We start from the raw sequence: 23,116 nt of genomic DNA on the forward strand, positions 1-23,116 counted from the left end.
ATTTACAATAACAATATGTAATAATGTGATGACTTGGATAGAAGGATAAAGTCACAGAGCATAAAAGCAGTAGCGAGTGACAGATGAATATCATGAATTATAGGACTATTTTAAAATGTTAGTGATGTGAGAAATTAAATAACTAAAACACGGTTGTCCTATCAGATCAATTCTACCAATATGTCTATGTAGGAATATTTTTCAGTGCTTGTTTCCCCACTTTTTCAGACTGTTACTGCTGTATTTTGCTATTATTATATTAACGTTGTTCTCTGTAAACCACAGTTTGAACCTACCAGCGTTAGTGATGATGCTTGTCCAACTAGAGGAGAATTTTTATTTAGGCTCAGAGGAAAATTTTATTTCGATTTTGTCTAACTAAATGACGAGTTAGATATTTGTGGAAGGCTTATAGCCCGCTTACCTGCTGGCACTGACCATTTCAACCAAGAATAATCCCAAGGACTGCTAAGGCATTGCGTGTTGAATTTGGATCACATCATGAACCCTTGAGCTCCACTCCCTATTAACCACAAAAATAGGGTTACTGGTTTTTATGATGGCCTCATCAGTGGGGCATTGACTGGGTTCTCTCTCATTAGCCATTGAAGCTCCACCTGCAGATCACAGGAACACAAACTCCATTGCTCTCTTTGACACAAACACTAATGTGGCTAGCCAGCTAGCTAGCTAACCATCATGCAAACCTTTAAGCCAGCTTTGTTTGCTCACAGCTGAGGCTCAAAAGAAAGGCAGGACCAGTGCAGAAAAGGGCCAGCTTTGACAATTTTCACACAAAGGGAGCACTGTTGGCTAACAGTGAGCGGCCTGTTTCTGGGAGGTTTGCACTGTTCCTGGGGCCCATTTCATGGAACAGTTAGCAAGGCCAAAGGCAACCCATGGACTGGAGTGATAGTTAAGGCCTTCGGGGCCAAACCTGGGTCTGGCCCTCTAGCTCTCCCCTCTGTCCCCCATCCAGTTCAGAGGCTTTCACAAAGCCAACTGGGGACGCTGGGTGCTGCAGGTGTCCTCTCATAAAGACCCACATCACATGGGCTGGTGGACTGACTGACTGAATTGGCATGTTTGGGTTATTTTTTTCTCCCTCACAGGTGTTGGAAAAATCAAGACAATAATGAATTGTCATATTCTCAGTATAACACTAGTTGAATCATTAGTTGTAGTGATGATTTTTGTACTTTCATATCTTCACTATATGTAAATAAGCAGTCAGTACATTTTCAGTTTAATGCTGTTCATGGTTTATGGTACCATTACATGTCAGTGATCTGTGTGTGGATTAAATAAGAATGTGGTCAGCTACAGTGGTCTAGAGTGTCAAGGAAGGTGTGGTTGACTTATACCGGTTAAAGCAAAACAGTCTAGGCAATTATTAATGGCGAGATTAGCATTAAAAAAATAACCCAGACCTCAGTTTAAGCTGCTGGTACAATCCATCACTTGGAACTGGGCTTAGGCGAGATCATTAATTTCTTTCTACCTCCCGTCCACACTGTCAGTGTTTGAGAGGATACTTCCTCCAGCTGCAACTGCAATTGCAACAGCTATCAAAATGAGCAGTCTTTGCCTTCATTTGATTTAGCCTTAATGGGATGGAGAGCCCAGAAATACGGCTTGTGTGGTGAGAAGGGGAAAGAGGAAGAAAGCATGCGAGTAAAGACGGGAGAGAGAGAGAGAGATTAATATCCAGGCTTCTCTCCTCCTGACCACAGAGTGGGCATAAAGAGCCCGGCGCCTCATTGATGTCAACCCTAGCTGTGCCTGTCCTGTAGTTTTCAGTTTGGTTTGGACAGAACAGGCGGCCTGGCCTACAGGGGTTGGGAGGACAGGGCCCAGGGTTTCCCACATCACTCAAGGGCCTCTGATAGGCGGTCACACAGGCCGGTAATGACAGGGGGAGAGATTTAGTATTAAAGTCTCCTCTACTGCCTCCTCTGCTCCTGTCTGACGTCAGGCTGTTAAATAAGGGGATGAGAGCATGGCATGGCCTATGGGGAAGGGAGTTAGACCTGTCTTAAGTATACAGCTTTGTGTGAGAGAAGCCTGGCAGGGTTCCCTTGGAGTGTTGCTAAGGACACAAGCTGTACACAGCACGGGGGGAGTTTGGTATCACAGTCAATCACTAAAGGGATTTGCATCTGCCATAAATATGAATTCAGTCAAGGTAAATGGTGATAAGCCTGAAGGAGGAGGGAGTTTCATATACTAACATAGTGACTCATTCTAAGTGGTTTGTAATTCTCTGGGTGGACTCTGGGTTAGCAATACAATAATTCGGGCCAAGACTACCAGTAAAATTATTCTTCGTAGTCTTTAGTTGTTCGGAAGTTCTGGCTTGCCATTTTTTTCAGTTTTGTAACCACTATCCCACATACAATACCAAGGGTTTTTCCCTGGTTATTTGTAGAGCATTATAACATTTGAGTTCATGACTAATAAACTTGGAAAGCCAACTAGATGGCAGGAGACTGGATTGAAAATGTCATATACTCACAAGTAAAAGACCTCATTGTCTTTGCCAGTATGCAACTCAACTGTACAACCAATACCAAAAGCAGCTCAGCAACATTAAAGAAGCCGATTGCTGCACCTGCATCCACAGATCATCACACCATTGTGGCATTTAAAGAAAAGGCCTCAGTCAAACACGCCCCCTGACCTTCTCCAGCTAACATAAACTAATTAGGCTGGCTCTGAAAGGAATGGCCCGCCATTGGATTAATCAGCCTCCACAGATCTGGACCATGCAATTCTGCTCCAGCCAGCACTCCCCACTAGAACCTCATTATCTCACGTTTTCAAAGGAACGCCACGGCAAATAGCAGAAGGGGCTGAAGGGATGGAGAAATGGAGGAGGTGGTGGTGCAGGAAGGGGCTTCCCCAGTTCCTCTCTTCTCACATCGGACTTAGAAAGGAAATGTCAAGCGTGAAGCTCAGAGAGTGGTCAGTACCGCTCAGTCCAGCAGGCAGCACAGAGGGGGCCTTTGTCCACCATCACTTAGCGCCAATTACAGCCCGTCAAAATAGTTTTTCTGCTGTGGGGCGACGTGTTAATGGGCCCGGAGTTGGGTGTGAGGAGCGACCTTGTCCACACACACCAACCAGGGGTCAGGGGTTAATAGGGCCCCTCTGATGTGGCGGATGAGATTTCGGCAACCTTTAGCTGGCGAGGGAATGCTAGGACAAAGCCTGTAGAATGTGATACAATTAGGCGGACAGCTACCCATCCTGAATAGAGTTGCTGCGTAGAAGTGGGATGGCAGCATTAGCTAGGAGCAGATGGGCAGCCGGACGCTAGCCAAACAGGTGCCACAGAAGGTCAAAACCCCTCCCAAATGCGAAAGAGGACCCAGGTGAGGAGACAAACACCAGCCAAACTCAGGGCTTTATTTGGACTGAGCAGCAATTAAAAATCCTGTTGAACAAATGACTCCTCTGGACACAAAGAGGGTCTCTTTGTACTTGTGAAAAGGTCAGAGACCATCCAGTCTTCTGTAGCATTTCCCATCCCAATCCTGAACCCATGGACATGAGGCTTGGCTTAAACAGAGGACTGCAAGCCTGTAGACCGCCCTCAGACAAACTTGGAAGCTGTGTACTCTCCCATATGAGAAAGTGAACTTGGCATAATTGACGTCTGACCTATACTGTGTTTCCTGAGTTTGACTAATCAGTGATTATCTGATGCAAGATGAAAAAAGTCCTGGCGAAATTAAATGTTCATAACATTGAATTGTGCTACGTGTGCCTGGTCTGGGCATGTGAGCAGAAAGCCAGACCTCCGTTTACACCATAAGTGTGGGAACAGAACCAATGCCAAACTACCCATGGGCCCTTCGGAGACCCACAACACTCTGCCAGGGAAAGCTGGAGATTTTTGAAAAACTACCCTACACCACAATGAGCAAATCCAACCACATGCAAGCCTGTGGGAACCAGCGGATGACATCTATCCACATACAAATACTCTCAAAATACTTTTCTGGACTTATTGGTGCACAGATCGTTCCCCCCACCAAATCCTCTTGGAAATGGTAGTGGTGATCTGGCCCCCAGCTCCATCTACTTAATGTTGAAATAAAAGAGGTGATTGAACTCAGCCTCCAAATTGGATTTGTTTAATCTGCATCAAGCTTGAACATCCTGTGTAAACACAAGCGTGTGCAGATGCCGGAAACACCACGGCTGGAAACGTAAATGCCCGTGGTTGACTTTGGCAGAGAATCAAAAGAGCAGAAGGGGGAATGAGGCCTGAACAGAGGCTGGAGAACTTCCATTGTTACTAGAGGGTCAAAGGCTACTTCTTCAATGTACAAATGATTACACTGAAATAGTATAAAATGACTGTGACTGACATGGTAACAAGGGTTAAAAGAAATAGTTCTGATAATTTACACATAACCAACACCCCAAAAAACACAGATCCTCTTGAATTTGATTATTATTGTCATTAAATAAAATATGTCTAGCGTGGTAGGAAATGCTGGGAAGTCTTATTAGACTCACAACCTCTGGGAACAGAATCCGCAACCTCTCCTCATAACCTTTACACCAAATTCTACTTTGGCAAATGATGTGGAAGCAAAATTAAATAAACACAAACATCATTAAAAGTTCATGTGTTCCAGTTAAACAACCCTTTGGTTAGACTCTCATTTCCTTAATGGCTTTGCAGCCGTATTTCACCCCTGTGTTAAGTCACAAATCATTGGCAGCCAACATGGTTTCTTTTGCCTTGTTTTCCTCAGAGATAAGTGAGAATATGACTTTGCCTTACAGCAAAGGCTGCACCCCTTCAAGCCCAACTCATTAGGGAGTGTGTTTTGGGGAAGGGGGGAGGAGAAGTGAAGGTCACTAGAGGTTAATTCCAATCGCAGTGCCTCCTTGAAGCAGCATGACAGCATGTCTCCTCTGCTCACAGATTGGATGAGTTCTTAGTGATCAGACTGGCCTGATTACAATGTGTGGAAGATTGAGTCTCTAGCTTACACACACACACACACACACACACACACACACACACACACACACACACACACACACACACACACACACACACACACCCTCACCTCCTCCAGCCTATATGTATCTATTGTGTTCATTATTTAGGAGCTTTGCACTGTGTGTGCCTACTTTTGTTTATTGTATAAGCTAAGTTTATTCCGGATAGTAATGGTTGTAACTGCTGGATTTGTCGTGTTATTATGTCTACTACAACAAAGGCAATCCCAATAAACCAAATTCTAAACCTAATTTGGATGTTTTGACAGTTTCACTGTTTTATGTGATTTATTATGTCCAATGTCTGGCAGGGTTGGTATGTGATTGTGGTGCCCTTGTTCTTTCTGTTGTCTTTTATTGTTTTCATCAGCACAAGCTACCTCTTTATGTTTTATCTAAGTACTACACCTTGATCTTGAAGGAAGCAAAGACAGCAAAGGGGAATAATGAAAGAAAATCTGAAGAGATGAGGTAGACAAAAGAGAGACCACAGAGTGGGGAAGACATAACAGCAAAGAAAGAAAGAGAGTATGTGAAAAAGAGAAAGAATGTGAGACAGAATGAAAAATAAGAATGAAAGGAAGAAAAAAGAAAACAAAGACAAGTGAGAAAGAGTGAGATGTGGGCCATTCATAAGCAGACTTCTCTAAGGGATCTCGGGCCAGCACACCTGCTACTATTCACTTCAGAGGAAATAGACACTCGGTGGAAGAGAGGCTCTTGGCCTCGGGACAAAACCGCTGCAGCGCCAAATTAGAAACAGGAAGGACTGTGGGTAAGGCTCAGATTAAAAACGCACTCCCCACATGGACTCAATATACTGCAGCCCTGATCCCGCTCTGGAAACCCAAAACCCAACAGCACTATTTTATGTCCCAGTCAACAGAAAGCCCGCAGTTTGCACAGTGACACTATAGAGATTCAGTCCAATGTCAACCCCTGAATGTTGGTAAACTGTAGCCCTCTAAATGCTGCCCATTCTAATGAGGAAAAGAACATTCTAAGTATACTGTATCAATTTCTGCAGTTACAACTGTAGATACTTAATAATAGTACATCACAATTTTGACCAAGACTGTTATGTCCTTGTTGGTATACTTTGTATGAGTTCAGTCGTGAGGAAATTATGCGGCTGTCAAGGAAAACCAGAGTGGGCCCGAGCCTTCCTTTTCTCTCGCACTGGTCTCTTTATGGTCTGTACCATCTATCAGCACCAGAACCAGATGAATGTGACACACACACCAAAAGGGAGGACACAGTGCTGAGTTTCCCACAGACGACCATTAGAGCAGCTAATGTTGTCAACAGGCAGCCAGCAAGAACTAATGATCCATAACACACTCTATAAAGGAGCAAAACTACCGAGAGGTCTGTGAATGTACCAGAAAAGGAAATGAATATTGATATATGCCTGCTGCCTTCCTCTTGTGACCCTTGACCTCTAACGGGTTTCTCCTCTGCTGACGGGAGCTGTGAGGCATTTCCTGCCCGTTCACGTACATACGCGTTCAATCTGAGGGGAAAAAAGAGCTAAAAAGGGTTGGTTTAGCAAAAAAAAACCAAAAAATCACCTCTTATGGCCCTGGATAAGGGGAAAAAAGTATGCACTCATTCTCGTACAATATTTCCATTTACTCATGGGCCTGTCCAAGTAGTGTGTTCCCCTCAATCTATCATTTTCACTGCGGTCACTGATGGTAGAAAGCCTACTGTAATTATTCCTACAGATATTGAGGACATCTAGAGGTTGTTTCTCCTCACTGGAAAACAGAACTACTCCTTTCTCATAAAGGTCAATTTTTCATCACGTGGATTCACAAAAGGATTGTTACAAGTAATTGAATGCATAGACACAAAGAGGTAAAAAAAAAAAAAAAAAAAAGGACATACTTGTATCTTAGAGAAAAAGAAAGCAAAGTGGGAAAAAGCGCAATAATCTAGCTTTGGCACTTAACCGATGTTCCATCTACCACTATCCTCTTCCTCCTCTGACTGTTTGATGTGCCTTTCTCCTCTACAAAGCGTTTGTCTCACTGAAGAGGTCATCCCTAAAACTATTAAGGGCCAAATTCACCGCAGGTCCCCTGACTGATGTCTGAGCCAGGCATGTTGATGAATGTACACACATAAACAGACGCATGCATGCTCGCATTATGCCAGACGGGGAGTGTGCTCAGTAGTGCAACTCCAAGAGGAAAACCTGCCATGACATCACCCAGGGGAGTGCAGGTGCAGGGCCGGGACAGGAAGTGAGTCACAGGAAGCTTGGTGAGGCAGACTTTGCCATGCCACTGACAGGCTGTGGGAGAGCGGGGTGAAGGAGTGTGAGTTACACCTCGTAGCTGAGCTGGCTGGGGCCCTCAGGTTATGGACCTGGCTTTACATAAACAGGCTTCTCTCATCTACCCCTGCAATCTGGTTGATGGAGCCTCCTTTCAAAATAACTGATGCGTATGGAAAATAATTTTGCTCACGTACCACTGTACAATTAGGGTTACAAAACCAGTGCATGATATTTTTTTGCTCTCTTTTAACAGTTGCATGATTTGTTGCATTTCATCAGTCCATTTGATGTACAGAATTGGCACGATCAGCAGGTTCTAATTGAGCATAGAGAATTTTATTGTATACTATTGTAATTTTTGTATATGTAATTCCTACACAGCATATTATATAAAACAGCAATATGAAGACAACACCAAAACACTCCAGGGCTAGAGACCAAATGTAAACAGGTTGGACAATGTTCAAAATAAGTATTTGAGGCACAAAGATGTATGACAGATGTACTGTATGGACGGACGGACGGACGGATGGATGGAGGAGATGTTGCGTGTGTCCTTGACAATGGCAGTCCACTGGTTTATACAAAAGCGTATTACACTAATGAGAAAAGTGTGGGGAATGGATTTGTCCCATACCACCCATGGAAAGAGAGTCTGTTTCCTCTGGTGCACTGCATCTGGAAGCAGCCTCCTGGTAATCTGCTCTAAGTACAAAAGGTTCAGCACCAGCTTTTTCTCATAGACCACCAAGTGAGGCCCCGAACTCCATAACAGGTCTCCTTTCATAGCTAGGTATCAACTGATGCTTGGTCCCAGGCCTGGGGCTCCTCAAGGTGCCACATCGACACTTTGCAACTCGTGACGATGATATTAGTGCAGTAATCCTAAACCGTGGAGACGTATACCGTGGTCGTAAAGAAGTCAAACCTTCCTTTTCTTTCTTATCTCCATTGCAGCTGGCAGATAGGAGCAGATACAAGGCTTTGTGGTATCACCCAGACAGCGTGCAGATGGGTTATTGCCATCTACTGGCTAAGAACAATAAGAGGTCATATAAACTGACTGCTGCTCGAGGACAAGTCCACGACAGTGATCAGTTGACCGACCGCTGGGTCTCACTCATTCTGTACATAACTGCTGACTGACAGCCTCTCTCAGCTTTTCAGTGTGACAAATAAACAACTCAGTTGAATGCCACAATCAAGTAAACACAAGCAAAACTCAACTCAGAAGGTGTGCTTTGAGCTAACAGGTTAGCTCTCTAAACGACAGTCTGTTGCAATATACAAATTTGAGAGTGGTGGCTCTTTCGTTCCTCCACTCTGTGGGTGTGTACTTTGTGCTACGTAATTGCAGCTCAGATTTTTACTGTACCTTTTCTGTCATTTATCCCATTTTTGTGCAACTAGTTCGCTAACTTTATGAGTAAGTCTGCCAAGCGTTGTTGAAGGCTCATTTGCAATCATTCGCAATGAGTTCACAGGTAGAGTGCACGTAGGTAGGCAGGTATGTAGGTACAACGGCAGGTCAGCCATCTAATCATTTCATCTGGTCTAGATGAAATTATTGAACTGGCTTATTACAGGCCTTGGACAGCCACAGAATGTTTTTTTTTTGTTGTTGAATCATTTGATTTAGTTAAGTACTTTTGGACTGTGTTGAGAAATTTAACAAATATGACAAAAATTGTTTCTAAAATAAGTTGCATATTCTGCCTTTAAGTTGAGTATATAAATAGGGAGCGAAAGAGGGGGGAGAGAGAGAGTGTGAGTGTGTTCTGTTTTATAATATAGCTATTTGGCATTATTCACAGTGAGCTTTCATCTGCTATCTGTCATCAGACAGATAGCAGATGAAAGACAGAGTTTTGAGCTATCTTTTTATTGCCATTTCCAAATCAGAACATCACTGATTTGAAGTTGTATGTGTGGTAATGCATGAGATTTACTGTGTTTGAGATTGACATTTATTTAACAGGCATGCTGGGGGATGTCATGTAGCTCCCTTTGATTGATCTCTTCACTTCCTGCTACAAAGATGGAGGCCGCTCCCGTAACCACACAACCCCTTTCAAGCTCGGGGTGTAGGAGACGCCCTTCGGCAAGGTTCCAGGATCAGTCGCGTTCACCCTTCCCCCCAAACCTAACTGCAACCATCAGAGGAGTAAACACGACACTGACCTTAGATCAGTGTCTGGAGGCAAATCCATCCTCAAGCCTGTTTTAGAAGCCCATATGTGGTCCATATGGAACTCCTTCCTGTATCCTCTGTGGAAAGTGCAAGGTACACATCCTTAAGTCCATTCCTATTATCACAGAATAACCGTTAAAAATAAAAGGAAAATGAATTATCTTATCAATGATTTACCCAAATCCTCTAATATTTTCTCTCACCCTAATTCATATTATTTCCTGTTATTAAAACTGTTAGGGAGAGCAAGATAGGGAGACTATTGCTAACCATATCCATATATCACAAGAAATGTGTGAGTACGTCCTTGGATGAGAGATGAACAGCTCTGATGTTACAAAGTCGTTTCTCCTGCTGCTGCCCCCCATCGTCCATCGATAAAAAGTGTCTGGCTTAAAGTCTTGTCCATCCTCTACGGTTTCATTGCCTTGTTCTCGAGAGTATCATAGTAGCAGACAGGCTTTTAACTCTGTACTATAGCTTAACAGCACGGCTATTCTGCTGTGAGTATAAGGCTATATAATGGTCTCTTCCATTGAGTTCCAGCCAGAGGTAATGATTTCAGCATGTCACTCTGGGCCAACTCCTCTGTGATTGCATGGATGATTAGCTCTTACAGTAATGGTAGTAGCAGAACATATTTCAGGAGCAAGTTAGCGATAGTTTTTAGTAATGTTGCTGTCACTTCCTACATGCCTTTTGTAATGTGAATGCACAAGAAGTCAAATCTAGTGCATTTGGGGCACATGTGCTCACAGGTATGCTTTAAATGCACATGTGCTTGTACATGCAGATGTCTGCACGTGGAAGAATGAAAGGCTAAGATTGTATATATGTAAAAGTACTATCATCCGTGCAGTCATTCTGGAAAAGTAATTTCCATATTTTCTCTGCGTCTGAATCTGTGGACGCCCGTCTGTTTGATGTGTTCAGAGCTGCAGCACAGATGCCACAGTCTTAGCTATGCTGGACGTCATCTCACTGGCTGTTCTCAGAAAACAGAAAAAAAAAACACCATGTGCACCACCTCTAAAATTAGTGTGTGCAGCACATGAAGGAGAAAAGATTCGAAGTTAGAAAAGACTCTAAAGTGGCCAGTGTCTCTCTTCACTTCTCTACATTTTCGTGTCCCACCGTGGTACAGTCAAGATCTCCCATAGTGACTGAGCCCTCTGTTTCATCAAAGATACACGGCACGCCACATACTTTCCAATTCTAGGCCAGCCAGAAATCTGGAAATCTGATTTTATAGCCCTTATGATTTGGGTTGTTTGGAGCTGCAGATAGTTTTGGTGTGGTTTGCTGTACACCAAACAAAACGAATGAGCCCTGCCACGCTAGTAGATCCCAGCTTCCAGTGTTATGCTCATCAGTTGTGCGGCTGCTCTGTTGTGTGTTTGTGCGTAAACAAAGACAGCAAAGGACACCTTTAACAGATTTACCAGATGTTCATGGAGAAGGAAGGGGGGAATCTGTTTTCGGAGAGTGACTTTGCAGAGGTCTGTGTAGCAGGTGAAGAGAATCTTGCCAAGAACACATATCTCACAGTTATGTTTTTATAACTAAACCGTGGAATACGCAGTCACACACAGACTAAATTTTTATCTCGTCAATTTTTTCATGCCTTAAAATAGATGGTTTTTAAGTCCATGTTGTTCATAAACTGGATAAAAGGAATGGATTCTGAATTGCTCAGCCCCAACCAGTGGCTGACCACACTTGAAGTCTCTAGTCAGTGATGACGTGATGAGTCTGGAAGTCGGTCAGTAATGGCGGAGATAATAGGTCCTTATTACTTTGACCCCTGACCCCTGTTCTTAGTGAGATGTTTAGGAGTGGTCCCTGAGGAGCTGTCTGATACTAATGTGGCTCTAAAATGAGAAGCCCCAGAAGTCAGAGAAACAGTGGCCAACTCATGGTAGAACTCGAACCCAATTCAACTGGGATGAGGTGAAGGAGGGGAGTTTCGGGAGTGCTACCCATGTGTCACCCACCCTGGGAGCAGTATTTCCACCCTACCCAATGAAAGGTTTATGGACTTGAACTATAAAGGCAAACTACTAAATCTAATGTTTTTTTTTTTTTTAACACAAAATTCGCCAAAGCTTTTTGGGGGTTAAGCCTGTTGATTTTTATCAAATGTTCATTAAGTGTGCCAGCGAAGTGACTTCCTCCTGAAGTCCATTAAAATGGTGCTGCTACTGGCAGAGGTATGTGCAGCCCATGTGCGGGGTTGTGGTACGGTGGGGTCCACAGAGGAGAAATGGACACCAGATGGGACCAAGGGGGGTGGAGATGCAAGGTAGAATAAAATAACACATGCAGAAGATTGAAACTGAAATGTGGAAGGAGGGGGAGGAGTTGCTTGTGCGTGTGTGTGTGTGTGTGTGTGTGCATGTTGGCAGGGTCTAAAATAATTGGATAGTTGCATCATCCGGAGTAGACGGGAGCTATATACCCTTGGAGGATAAGAATGGGTAAACAGATATGATCTGAGGCACGTGAAAAAAATTTGACATTTCAGTGTTTTTACTGCCCGTGAATAAAGTCTCACAGCTCCTTCTAAATGTTTTGATTTACATTTCCTATATAAGTAACAAGCGTATCTTTGTTCAATGCACATTTGTTTTTGAAGAGAAAAAGCCCACCAGGAAACCCTTGAATAGATGATTGAAAAAACAACCACGTTGGTTTTCCATGCAAGCGTATGCATGTGTCTGAGATTGAAAACCAACATTCCACGGTCCCAATGTGCGCTCACATAAAAAACATTCTATTTAGAGCATTTTGAGCTGCCTTGTGATCCCTCCAAACCCTTTCTAATGCAAACACAGCAGAAAACGCAGTCAGTCAAACTCCACAAAACTCTCCCTCTCTGTTTCTCTTCTCCCTCTCATTATCTGATCTGCTATTGTGGCTACGCTGTAAATTTTCATATGTGTCTTTCTGGAGCAGCTTTCGTTGATTCAGTTTGGTGAAGATATGACGTTGTTTCGATCGAAAGCATACCAGTATCAAGATACTGACTCAGGTGTTCATGCCTCAAACTGTCTTACTCTAACATATGATATGTTTTGTTTTTGCCAGCCTGCCATCCCAACTATTGTCGTGAATAAAACATGACCCCTACGGTGTTTTTGGTTTGGTGTTGCAGCTCACTATCTGGTGCTGCTAAGTAGTTTTGTGAAACATTCCTTTATTTTTTTTCACTTCGGCGCTGAAACGCATTAGAGCTTTATGACTCAGAGACGACAAAGAAAGGCAGCCAAACTCTGAAGCTGGGAAGAATCTGTCTGAGCACGTGCAGTATGTGGACAGGTGCAGATGTGTGTTTGTTTGTCTTTGTTAATTAAAATGCCAGAAGCCTCTTTACTTGTTTAGAGCCTGTTGGTGTGACTGACACAGCTTGCAATCTGTCAGTGTAAAATCTCACCAAAAATAAATCTTGCACTCGGTCAGACCTTCGTCCGAAGCCCTGCAGTTCACTTGTTTTTCCCCTAATATTGGTTAGCAACAGAAAAAACATGAGAGCTTCCCAGGGATCTTTGCAGTGACATGTAATGCACAAAAACATGCACTGGTGTTTTTCTAATCCTCCCATGGGAGTCTATCACATTTGTGGGCTTGTAACTTGTCACTCCCGTCCTGTGACCCTACACCCTACTGCAGTTTATTACACCGGCAGCACCCTGACCTGGCTCTGTCACTTTCCTCTCTGCACTTCTATTGTTGTTGGTTTCCAATTACATTTACCAAAAGAGTTTAATGCTTGGTTTGCAATCAGTGTAGTGTGAGCTTACTGTCAGGTGTTATATTTTTACAACTAATTTCTGTCAGAATTTGAAACTGCATGCCACACATGTTGACCCTTGACATAGATACATCAACAACGGCTGGTTCACTGCAGCTGATCTTGGAAAATTGGAGTGAACACGTTTTTTCACGATAAATACACATTATTTATTTACAAATAAAGTGGTTATAATAGAAATAAATACAAAATAAAAATCTGAGCATTATACTTCATGTGGTATTGCACCCATTTCGAAATGTACATCAGAAATACATTTTCAAAACCAGTAAAGGAATATTCCTCTGATTAAAATATTTATTTTTCCCAACTTTACGCAGACATAAATATATTCATATATAGTTTTTTTTCTTCTTCCACAATAGCTCTGTTTTGTCTTTCTTTCATATAAATAAACGTCTTCATTGGGAAACCGGGTGTCCATAATAACCTCTGATGTCTCTTTCAGTCTTTCTTGCCCACTCTCTCTTTCTATCCACACCAATGTCAGTTTCTCACCGGCAGCCACATCCCTCCACCACCATATCCTGGTAGTTTTTCAGGATGACCTTCTCGTATTCATCCAGATAGAGCAGGGAGATGGGGCTGAGGTCAGTGGGCACACAACAGGCTCTGGGGATGTTCGAGTTGACTGAGTTGACCAATGTCTGCACAATGGCGTGATTGGTAGAATTGAGGTGGTCTGCAAGGGGGAACGGACATTCCCCGTGGCAGTAAAAGGCGTGGTAGCCAGGGGGCGCCACTATCCACTCGTTCCAGCCCACATCACTGAAGTCCACATATAGGGCATGCCTCTTACAGCTGGCCTTGTGTTGGTGCTTCCTGCGTTGTTTGCGGAGTGCTGCCTGACGTTTTTCCCGTGTGTGGAGGACTGAGTCCCCGCGGCCGTCATGGCCATACGTCACCAGCAGTGGCCGAGCCTGAGGCCAAGAGTCCTGGTCCTGGTGCAGGGACCGGCTCACCCTGACGTGCCTGCTACGTCTCTGGGCATGCGCCTCATCCATCTCCCCCTCCTTTGGGTGAAGCACCTCCACCATGAAGCCATGGTTGTGTCCTTTCCCAGAGGTCCACTGAGATACAGCGGGGCTGACGTCAAAGCTCTCCCAGCGGCTCAAAGAGTCCTGCACTAGCCGAGTGTCCAGCAGACGTGCCAGAGGTTCCCCACTTTGAGTGACAGGAACGCCGAATATCTCATAAATGTTGATACGATGGAAGCCACCAGCAGGAGCACTATCACTGGTGCTGCTGTTTCTCGAACTGTTGTAGGGGGTTGCAGCTCCCATAACCTGATCCCTGTAGATACGTAGCTCTGCAGAGGTGATGAGCTCCTCATCAGGGATAGAGGTAAGGTTGAAGTAGAACTGCTGGGTTGTTTTGCCTTTCAGACTGGCCAGGGCCTCCATAGACTCTACAAGAGACAGCACATAGTATATGAGGACAGAAGTGGGAGATGCATGCCAAGAATGAAACAAAGAGTTTATGTATGGCACAGGAATGAGAAGCAACATCTATGATTAAAGCCTAACTGGCTTCATGGCTCCATTGCGAGCAGGGAAACATTGGCAAAGGATGGTTTCTCACATGGTTCTTTCTCTCTCTCTCTTTTTCTCTCTCTCTCTCTCTCACACACACCCGCACACAACTTGCAGCCTTCTTTCTGTGCAGTCGGCCAAGCTGCCACGTGGTTATATTGAGTAGGTGTGGGCCATTGTCCCACAAGCACAACACATACATCAACAATTTGCATATATGTCTCGGCGTAAAAGCAGTCAAATTCTCATGTTGATGCAGGTTTAATACTGTCATTAGTGTCCTGCTCAAACATTTACCTGGATAAATGTCAGAAGATGAAAGCAGTGCGCTCCCATCTACTGATAAGATCAAACACGCTAGTCAGTCTGCCTTCAAATGGCAATTGGCAATCTGCCCTACGAGAAGTGGCTGCTGCACATAATTCCCATTATCAGTGCACATGGAAAAGTTGTACCTTATATTGAAGTATCATCAAAGAGGAGCACGAACAAAAGAGCAATATGGAAATCGATATAAAATTGATTACATAAATGCTATCATGAATGCCAGCTGTTACTAACCTTTACAGAACTGGCCAGCTCTGAAATATCGCTGGTAAAGTGAAACACAATAACGATTATTTATAAAAGCCAATAGCAAGAAAAATATATATAAACTCCATGTCTAAATTCTGGAGAGACGCCATACACCCCAAATTGATGGTCACACATCTCTGAAAGATAAGGGATATGGATAGATATGGGGTTATTGGTGTTCTCCTTTCTAGTGTGCAGTAAATGACAGAAATCTTAGTAAAAGCTGTAATTTTCTTTGAGGCCACTCCACTTTGTACTCTTACTTTATGAAGTTCATAGATGGTGTATAGACACACTTTTTAATCTGTTTGGTGTGGTAAAATAAACACAAACTTTGAACTCTGCTGTTTCAAAGGAGGCATTTAGGAAATTCCACCATCTCATCCTAAACCTCCCTCCAGAGGCACAAAGACCTCAATTAGGCCTATCACTCCTCATTTGATGTGGGAAAACCCCCTGTCTCTAGTTCCCTCTCCTCTGTCCCCAATCCCTCTCTTTCTTTCCTTCCTCAGCTCCCAAATCCCCTTCTCCCTCTGTTCTCTTAGCCCCAAATCCTCTTTTCTTTCTTTCTTTCTTTCTTTCTGCAGCAGCGTTCTCACTCTCGCCGTCTGTCTCTCCTCCGAGGAACGGCTGTGTGAACAAGTTGTGGCTTGTCAAAAACGTGTGAACCGCAGATATGAGTGTATCAACATTCCTAATTTCTTTTTGCGTTGCATGCCAAAACAAAAGATAAAGGCTAATGTTGGGTCATTCATCACAGACCTGTCTCTGGCAGCCACTTCCTGTATAATAGTGGAAATGTTCTATTTGGCATGGAAAATGGTTATTTTTGAAAACTGATAGTAGTGAAACCAATTATCATAGTGAAATTAATATCAGCAGGCAGATGTGATGAAGGATTAGAGCTGTTCGCTTTGATGTGCTGCACTTACATCTGTAGATGCATGCTTATTCTATGGAGCAGTCATCAATTGCACGTCTCTCGACATTGGAGGACTAACAACCCTGCAGCTCTGTTAGCATAGGATGAAAGAGCCGGGGGAGCATATGTAAACACAGTCTTAACACATTCGTAATGGCCGGTGGTGTCAAGGTGTGTGCTGGCCTGGTGCAGAGGTTTCCAGTAGTGGGCAGGGAGCAGTCACTCAGCCTGGCTGCCCGGGCCAGGCTTGTTTGTAGTGTGTCAGTGTAGCCACTGGGTGTCATTGCACTGGGCCTCTGGAGAGCACCCAAGCAACCACTCAGCCACCCCTCTGACTCACCCCTGATGGAAACTTCCCCACTCAAACACTTAGGACTCTGTATAAGGAGTCTGTGTAGAGCCCCTACAGACTCAGTAACTTGTATGTTGTAAAAACTGGAACATGGGCCATGGGAAATTGAATGCTAGATATAGAGTTGCTGTATGTTTGACAGTAAAAGTTATTCTGTATCATACATTAATCACTTTAATATTATGACCAGGTGCAACACTCTGCTGTTCAGAAGTTCCACTAAACATATAAATAAAGCATCGCTTGTGTTTAAATTTCACCGGTCAGATTATTTTAGACAGTTTAAAATAACCCACTTCATCAGTAACTTTGTATAAACACATAGTGTGTGACTGGTGAACTAATGCACTTTATCCAGGATCTATGAACCTGCAGTGTGTGAGTCTTATTCATCTGAGCAGCATATGTTGCCTTGGAAGTAAAACGGAACTGAACTGAAACACTGAATTCAACAATCAGCGCGTATCCAGCATATAAACTAAGTGAGCAATTATGGTGTTATTGGAACGTGCGTAATGGCGCACAGCGCGGAGAGAGGGGTGATTTGGAAAGAATAAGGCGCGCAACCCCTCCGCCCCCACCTTTACCCAGGACTAATTTCAGTCCTGTAAGAAATGACTCAGAATTCAGTCTGACACGATGACTTTGTCATAACGCGTGTTAGTGTAATGTCATGTCGTGTGTTATTGAAGTAACAGGGTGATGACTATCACCTGCGCAAAGGCACACCGCCCTTTATACTGCTCCTGTGGTGCGTGTCTGGAAAAACTGTTTTCAGAGCCCACGCAAACACCATCAATTATTAAGAAACAAATTACCCCAGGGATACCACCGCCCCTTGATGTTTTTGAAGCCTGTGACAGCTGCGCCAGGAGAATGTTTGGTTAAAGGTTGCATCACTTTGTATATGAGAGTTAATTTAATTGTGCATGAGATGCTTGTTTGTAATCGTGTCAGTGACTTTTAAGTAATCCCCAAACACATTAAAGAGTTACAAATAACTTGGACGCGTGTCACCTGTAAATGACTAACGCTCCATAAAACAGTGAAGACTCTGAAGTTCAGTCCTGACGCTCTGAGTCATGTTTAAATATAGGTTTGGGTTGTCTGAGAGAGCCGAGGAGCTCTCCGGCTGACAGGTAAAGGTATGTCACTAATACATACCTTCATGGTGAAAGCTTCTAATCGTGTTGGCCTTGCTGGCGGCTCTCTCTGCGTGCTTCCCCATGCTCTTGGGTCGTTTAGTGCTGTGGTCTCCGTTTGCTGAGTGCATGCGGTAAAGGTCCACCATGTACTGCGGCACCACGGCTTGCTTGCTCGGGGTCGGCCTGCGCCTCAATCCAAACATATTGAGAAGCCGAAGCTCAAACTCGTTGAGGAAGCTCTCCGACTGCTCTGGGGTCTGCTTCCCGGATTCGCTGTACTTCCTCCGGCCGACCTCGGGGATAAGTCCCGTAGCACCTTCCAGCAACACCTGAGCGAGCAGCAGTACCATGAGAGAGCGGACCACGGCGACCATGATCAGTCAGTCCCTGTGGAGAAAGTTGGTTTCTGTCAATACACCGGCGCTGAGGTATTGACATGAGGTAGACACAGCAGGATCTTCACTGCAGCATTGCCCAAACTGCGTGTGATCCCCCCATACAGTAGGAATGATTGAAGGAGAGCAGGTTAAAAAGGGAAGACACCTCTTCACTTTGAACTAGAACAAAACAGGGAGCTGTGAATAACAACCCCGCCGGCGATATAGCGCGTCTAACTGAAACCGAAGATTGATCTTAACATGAATAGAAACATGAAAATACCAAGGTGAGAAAGTTATGAAAGAGACGAACAAAAAAAAAAGGAGGGGGGGGGGGATGACACGCGGAGGGGAAATCAAAGAAATTTGCGAGAGGGGGGTGGGGGGGGGGCGCAGACACAAAGTCTCCAATTAGAAGAGATAAGACATCTTGTTTAGTGAAGTGATGTGAAAAGCAATGCAGGTCTGCGTAGCCCGAAAGATCAGAAGAAGCATGAAAGGCTGTCAGGGAGCAGAGTCAGAGGACAGGGCAGCAGGGGAGCAGTCAGACGGAGCTACAAGCGTCTATTTGCAGAGGCTTTGACGGTCATGTATAATCATAAGGGATAGAGTTACTTCAAGAGGCTCGCAGGTGTTAGATCTGACGTGCGTACCAGAGCCAGATGTAGCCCGGGACAAGACATCAAAAAACATCAAAAAGTAAATATCATCTGAGTAACAAAACCTCCTGAGAAACAACTTGTTGACTGCATTTCTCTTTTCTCTGCGTTTTGCGTAATGCTCAAAATGGGCATGTTTTAACTTTTATACGCACACCCTGTAAGCCCGTACGGTGAGACTTCTGTCGATCTCTAGTTGTAAAGAAAACAGTTGCTCATTTATACCCACTGACATTACTAAGATTTGCTTTCTTTATAAAACTGTAACAGTTTTCAAAGTCCACCAGTCTTGTTTTACCTGACGAGGAAGCGCTGTGTCCGGTCGTCGTTCCACCTTTGGGCTCCGATAAATTCCACATTAATTCGTAGTTAATCCACGTTGCTTCTCCTTGGGGGACCAAAGACAGCCCATGCCTTTCGCCGATCGCCTCTCGCACATATTCTCACCAGCTGCGAAGTCGAGTTTAGGTCTTGGTCAGCACGGAAAGGAGAAAAAAACGATGTTAAGTCTATGAGGAAGCGGGTTCGCGTAGGCAGGAGCGATGTAAGTATGAAGCATCTTGGTTGAACATCTTCAAAAGAGAACAGTTCGCTGAGACAAAAGTTGAGCGCAGCTCGCTTGAAGAGAGATAAGCGCGCTCAAGTGTCGCTCCTTGGACCCTGTTGCTTCGAGTCGGGGAGCGCGTCGCCTTTCCTCTGTGCGCACAGCGTAGTGGTTGAATTGATTGGTGCCTTCTCTTCCCCCAGCGACTCTTTTTGTCGTACAGTGATGTCACCAAGGGGCTGTCAATCATTTGTCCACTACGAAGCACCTCCTGCGGACCTCCAACTCCAAACTTTTTCATGTCAAATAAACACACATTAGAGCCACGGACCTGCTTTAGGAGAACATTTGTCACAGAGACCCCAAGACCAAAGATTTTGGTTTGTATTGGTTTGGATCACTGGAGTGAAAACTATCGGAATAGTCACTTTCGTGCAATTTCCAGTTTGAATTAATCCTTGCTCATTTACTCCTGCTCCTCCATGCACCTCCATAATCCCTGCCCCCCCCCCCCCAAAGCATTGAGAACTATGAGCATATATATTAAAACACCTCTATCCATGTACAAACAGCTCTTTTTCTCTCTCACATCTTTACATATTCTTGAAATTCACACCATAAAAATAGGTACAAAGTCAACATTTAAAACCATACTGTTGTTTGTGTTTGGGGTGATTTTCCATACATAGGAATAGCAATCCTCTATTTGCTTAACTTTTTAAAATAACATCAAAATGGCTTGTTACAGCTCCCAGGTGGTGTAATATTTCTCTGAATTTTACCACACGGAGCAAAGAAGATGTCGGCTTATGCTGTTTTCATAAATAGATAACTGATCGAGGTGTTACACATGTTCAGCTTTTGGATCAAGGCTAATAGATAATGGCATCACAGTGTGTTGCTTTTGTGGTTTTAAAGGATTAGACCCTGCAGAGGGACTATCGCATCCTCCTGCTGAACTTCACTGTGTGTGTGTGTGTGTGTGTGTGTGTGGATGGTTGTACATGTGTGACTCACACCAGGGCTGATTTATACACGCTTCCTCCTGGCTGGATTAATCGTCTCATTTCAGTCCAATTCACAGCAGTTTATCAATATATCAGTGGCAGATTTTGGCTGCACGTATTGTTGTCTGAAGCGAGAGAGCAAGAGAAATCCTGTCGAATTTACAAAGAAGGCCATATTTTTTCGCTTAGTTAAGGTGAAACTCCACATTTTGAACAAAATCGTTTCTTAAACTGTCTGCTTTGGTCTGATTTAAATGCACATGCACATCTCCTTTTTCTCTGACATATGTTATCCATTTATGTTGAAAGATTCACCTAGACTTGAGAGAGAACCCGCTGTATTCGTACAGTACATGCTCTCAGTGGCACAGAGGGGTGAGAGAAACTTTGCTGCATTGTTTTTTGCCTGTGGGGTGTAGTCAACAACATTAATGTTTGGTTCATCTCCATAAGAAAAGCCTCCATTGATTCCCTTTAGTGACTTCCAGTAGGTGATGATGGTGGGGCAGGCGGCTGTGTTTTGGCCAAAGCACCGGGCCTGTTTTCTTTGGAGAGATGGCAATAGATTAAATCCCACTGAGATCACAAGATATCTTTGTCTCCCTCCAGGACAATAACATTTTATGAGGGATAATCCCAGATCATCCACTTAGCAATTAAAATACAGAGAGGCCCGTGGGTGCATGTGTTACCTGAGTGGCAGTATGCAATGTTTCTTGGCCTTCCCCTCGCTGGATCCAAGCACATCTGATTTTATACTGTTGTGGTGGTGAATCTCTAATGCTTCTTTTTCTTTTGTGACTGTTCTCACCTTTTGGTCAATGAAAGGAATCATTTAAAGGCGACTTATACTTGTGACATATACTTACTGTCCACTCTTTTCCATTTAAGTTATTCCAGTCCTGTTCATCCAGTCGTTTATCTTCCATCTTCCACTCATTCATAAAGTCGGGGTATGGGAGAGCATGTTAATTCATCCCCGCTGCTTAGATTTGCTCTATTGTCGTGTTAATCTATTGGCAGTGATAGTTGGGTCTCTGCTGTTGCCAAAACACCACTTGGTGAAGCTAGTGCGCTAAACCCAAACCCAGGTAAAAGCTGCTCGGCATTTAGATGCTTTAGATTGGGGGATAAGGGCTCACACAGTAAGCCGTGAGTATCTTTAATTACCCGAGTGAGAGGATTAGAAAGAGAGGGCTTTATCTGATGCTTTCTCCCTCTTTTTCTTTCTGTATATATCAGAGTGTGTGGTTTGAATGAGGTGGCGTATAAAGGTGTGTGTTTGTGTGTGTGTGTGTTTTGAGCACGCGTACGTGCACATATTGTATGTGCCTTGGCACAGCTTGTGTCAGGCCAGTGCCGAGGAATGTGTCTCGCCAAGGCTGTTGAGGGACTTGATCAGTGATGCCCAGAGTGGTTTGAGAAGATCATGCGTCTCTGATACTGTATATATCATTGTTTTGAGCCAGATACATCATGCCTATCTAATCGCTGCTGCTGATCCAATTACAGGCTGATTGAAAGGACAACATCACAGAGCGAAACCCTGGCAGCCAGAGAGGGCAGGTAGAGATATGCAATCTGAAACACAAATGAACGACTTACTGAGGAGGGCTCTGAGAGGTTAAACTGTGACTCAGCCAGACAACTTTAACCCAGCACGACCATCACCATCAGTATCGTCTGTGTTTCCTTCCAGCAGGCATTTGTTTGTCCGTGATAGCAGTAAATTGTCTCTGAAAGTTACAGCATAAAATCCAAGGTCAAGAGAGAAGTGCTCACAGGGATCTCTGCTGTTCTATAGCACTACAGAGTCATCCGGCCCATTAGGACAGTAGTTTGCACATTTTTTCATGGCAATATTTCTACGTGTTCTACTTTCTTTACCAACAGCTTATAGGAAGGGGAAACATTACTCAAGTTAAAATGCAGTTTTGTCACAACATGTGCATTTGCTGTGTAGGGTTTCCCACACTTAGTTTAAGCTCAAGTCCATAATATTTTATAACTATATGTTCATTTTTATGGTGTAACAGCAGTTACTCAGTTTTCACAAATTGTGTTGCGATAAAAATGTCTAAACCATTATACAAGAACTTGAGGCTTGTCTTTGAGAGTAACTTTTAACTTTTTTGGCTGCAGGAAAGTTTACAGGGAAGAAATTTTAGTGAGAATCCTCAGTCGACACAAGCCTAATATTTTGTGATCCCTCAAAATCTCCCATAACCCACAGGTGGGTTGAAAAACAACACATCAGAGCATCTGTACATCCTATAACGGTTGTTTATCTGCAGACCGTTGTTATCAGCTTAAACTAGAGTTCTTGGAAATCTTTTTGTCCCAGCATAAGGGCTAATTCCGGCCCATCTCTGATCCGAGCCCTGAGGCCTTCCACACAACTGAAATTTCTCAGACCACTGAACACTCGCTGCCACGAATAACCCTACTTTGTCCCATCTCTAGGTGCTGTTTGACTTTCTTTCTCTTTTGTTATGTTCTGACCCATTTCATCATAATTTATCAACCCTCACTGACAAATGGAGGACAATTTGGGGCCCGTGGAGCACTAACACACCAGACCAGGTTTAGTATTATGAAACACACAGATCCTCACCTGCATATTGTATGTTTTTCTAGTAATTTGAAAGTCAGATATCTTCATTGGTATTTCCATTCATCCTTCACCTTTGGGAA

At 43.8% G+C, this 23,116-nt stretch overlaps 1 protein-coding gene across 1 annotated transcript; it reads right to left on the reverse strand.

Moving 5' to 3' along the window:
* Positions 1 to 13,511: 13,511 nt before the first annotated feature.
* bmp2b (bone morphogenetic protein 2b) lies at positions 13,512 to 19,538 on the reverse strand. The gene is made up of 3 exons (XM_070849019.1): positions 19,170 to 19,538; positions 17,855 to 18,222; positions 13,512 to 14,716 (listed from the first exon to the last, which is right to left on the reverse strand). Exons 2-3 carry the CDS (start codon positions 18,207 to 18,209, stop codon positions 13,803 to 13,805), a joined length of 1,269 nt encoding a protein of 422 aa, XP_070705120.1. The 5' UTR covers positions 18,210 to 18,222; positions 19,170 to 19,538; the 3' UTR covers positions 13,512 to 13,802.
* Between the last annotated feature and the right edge of the window lie 3,578 nt (positions 19,539 to 23,116).

The sequence above is a fragment of the Pempheris klunzingeri genome, chromosome 18 (genome assembly GCF_042242105.1).
Source record: "Pempheris klunzingeri isolate RE-2024b chromosome 18, fPemKlu1.hap1, whole genome shotgun sequence".
NCBI classification, from domain to species: Eukaryota; Metazoa; Chordata; class Actinopteri; order Acropomatiformes; family Pempheridae; genus Pempheris; species Pempheris klunzingeri.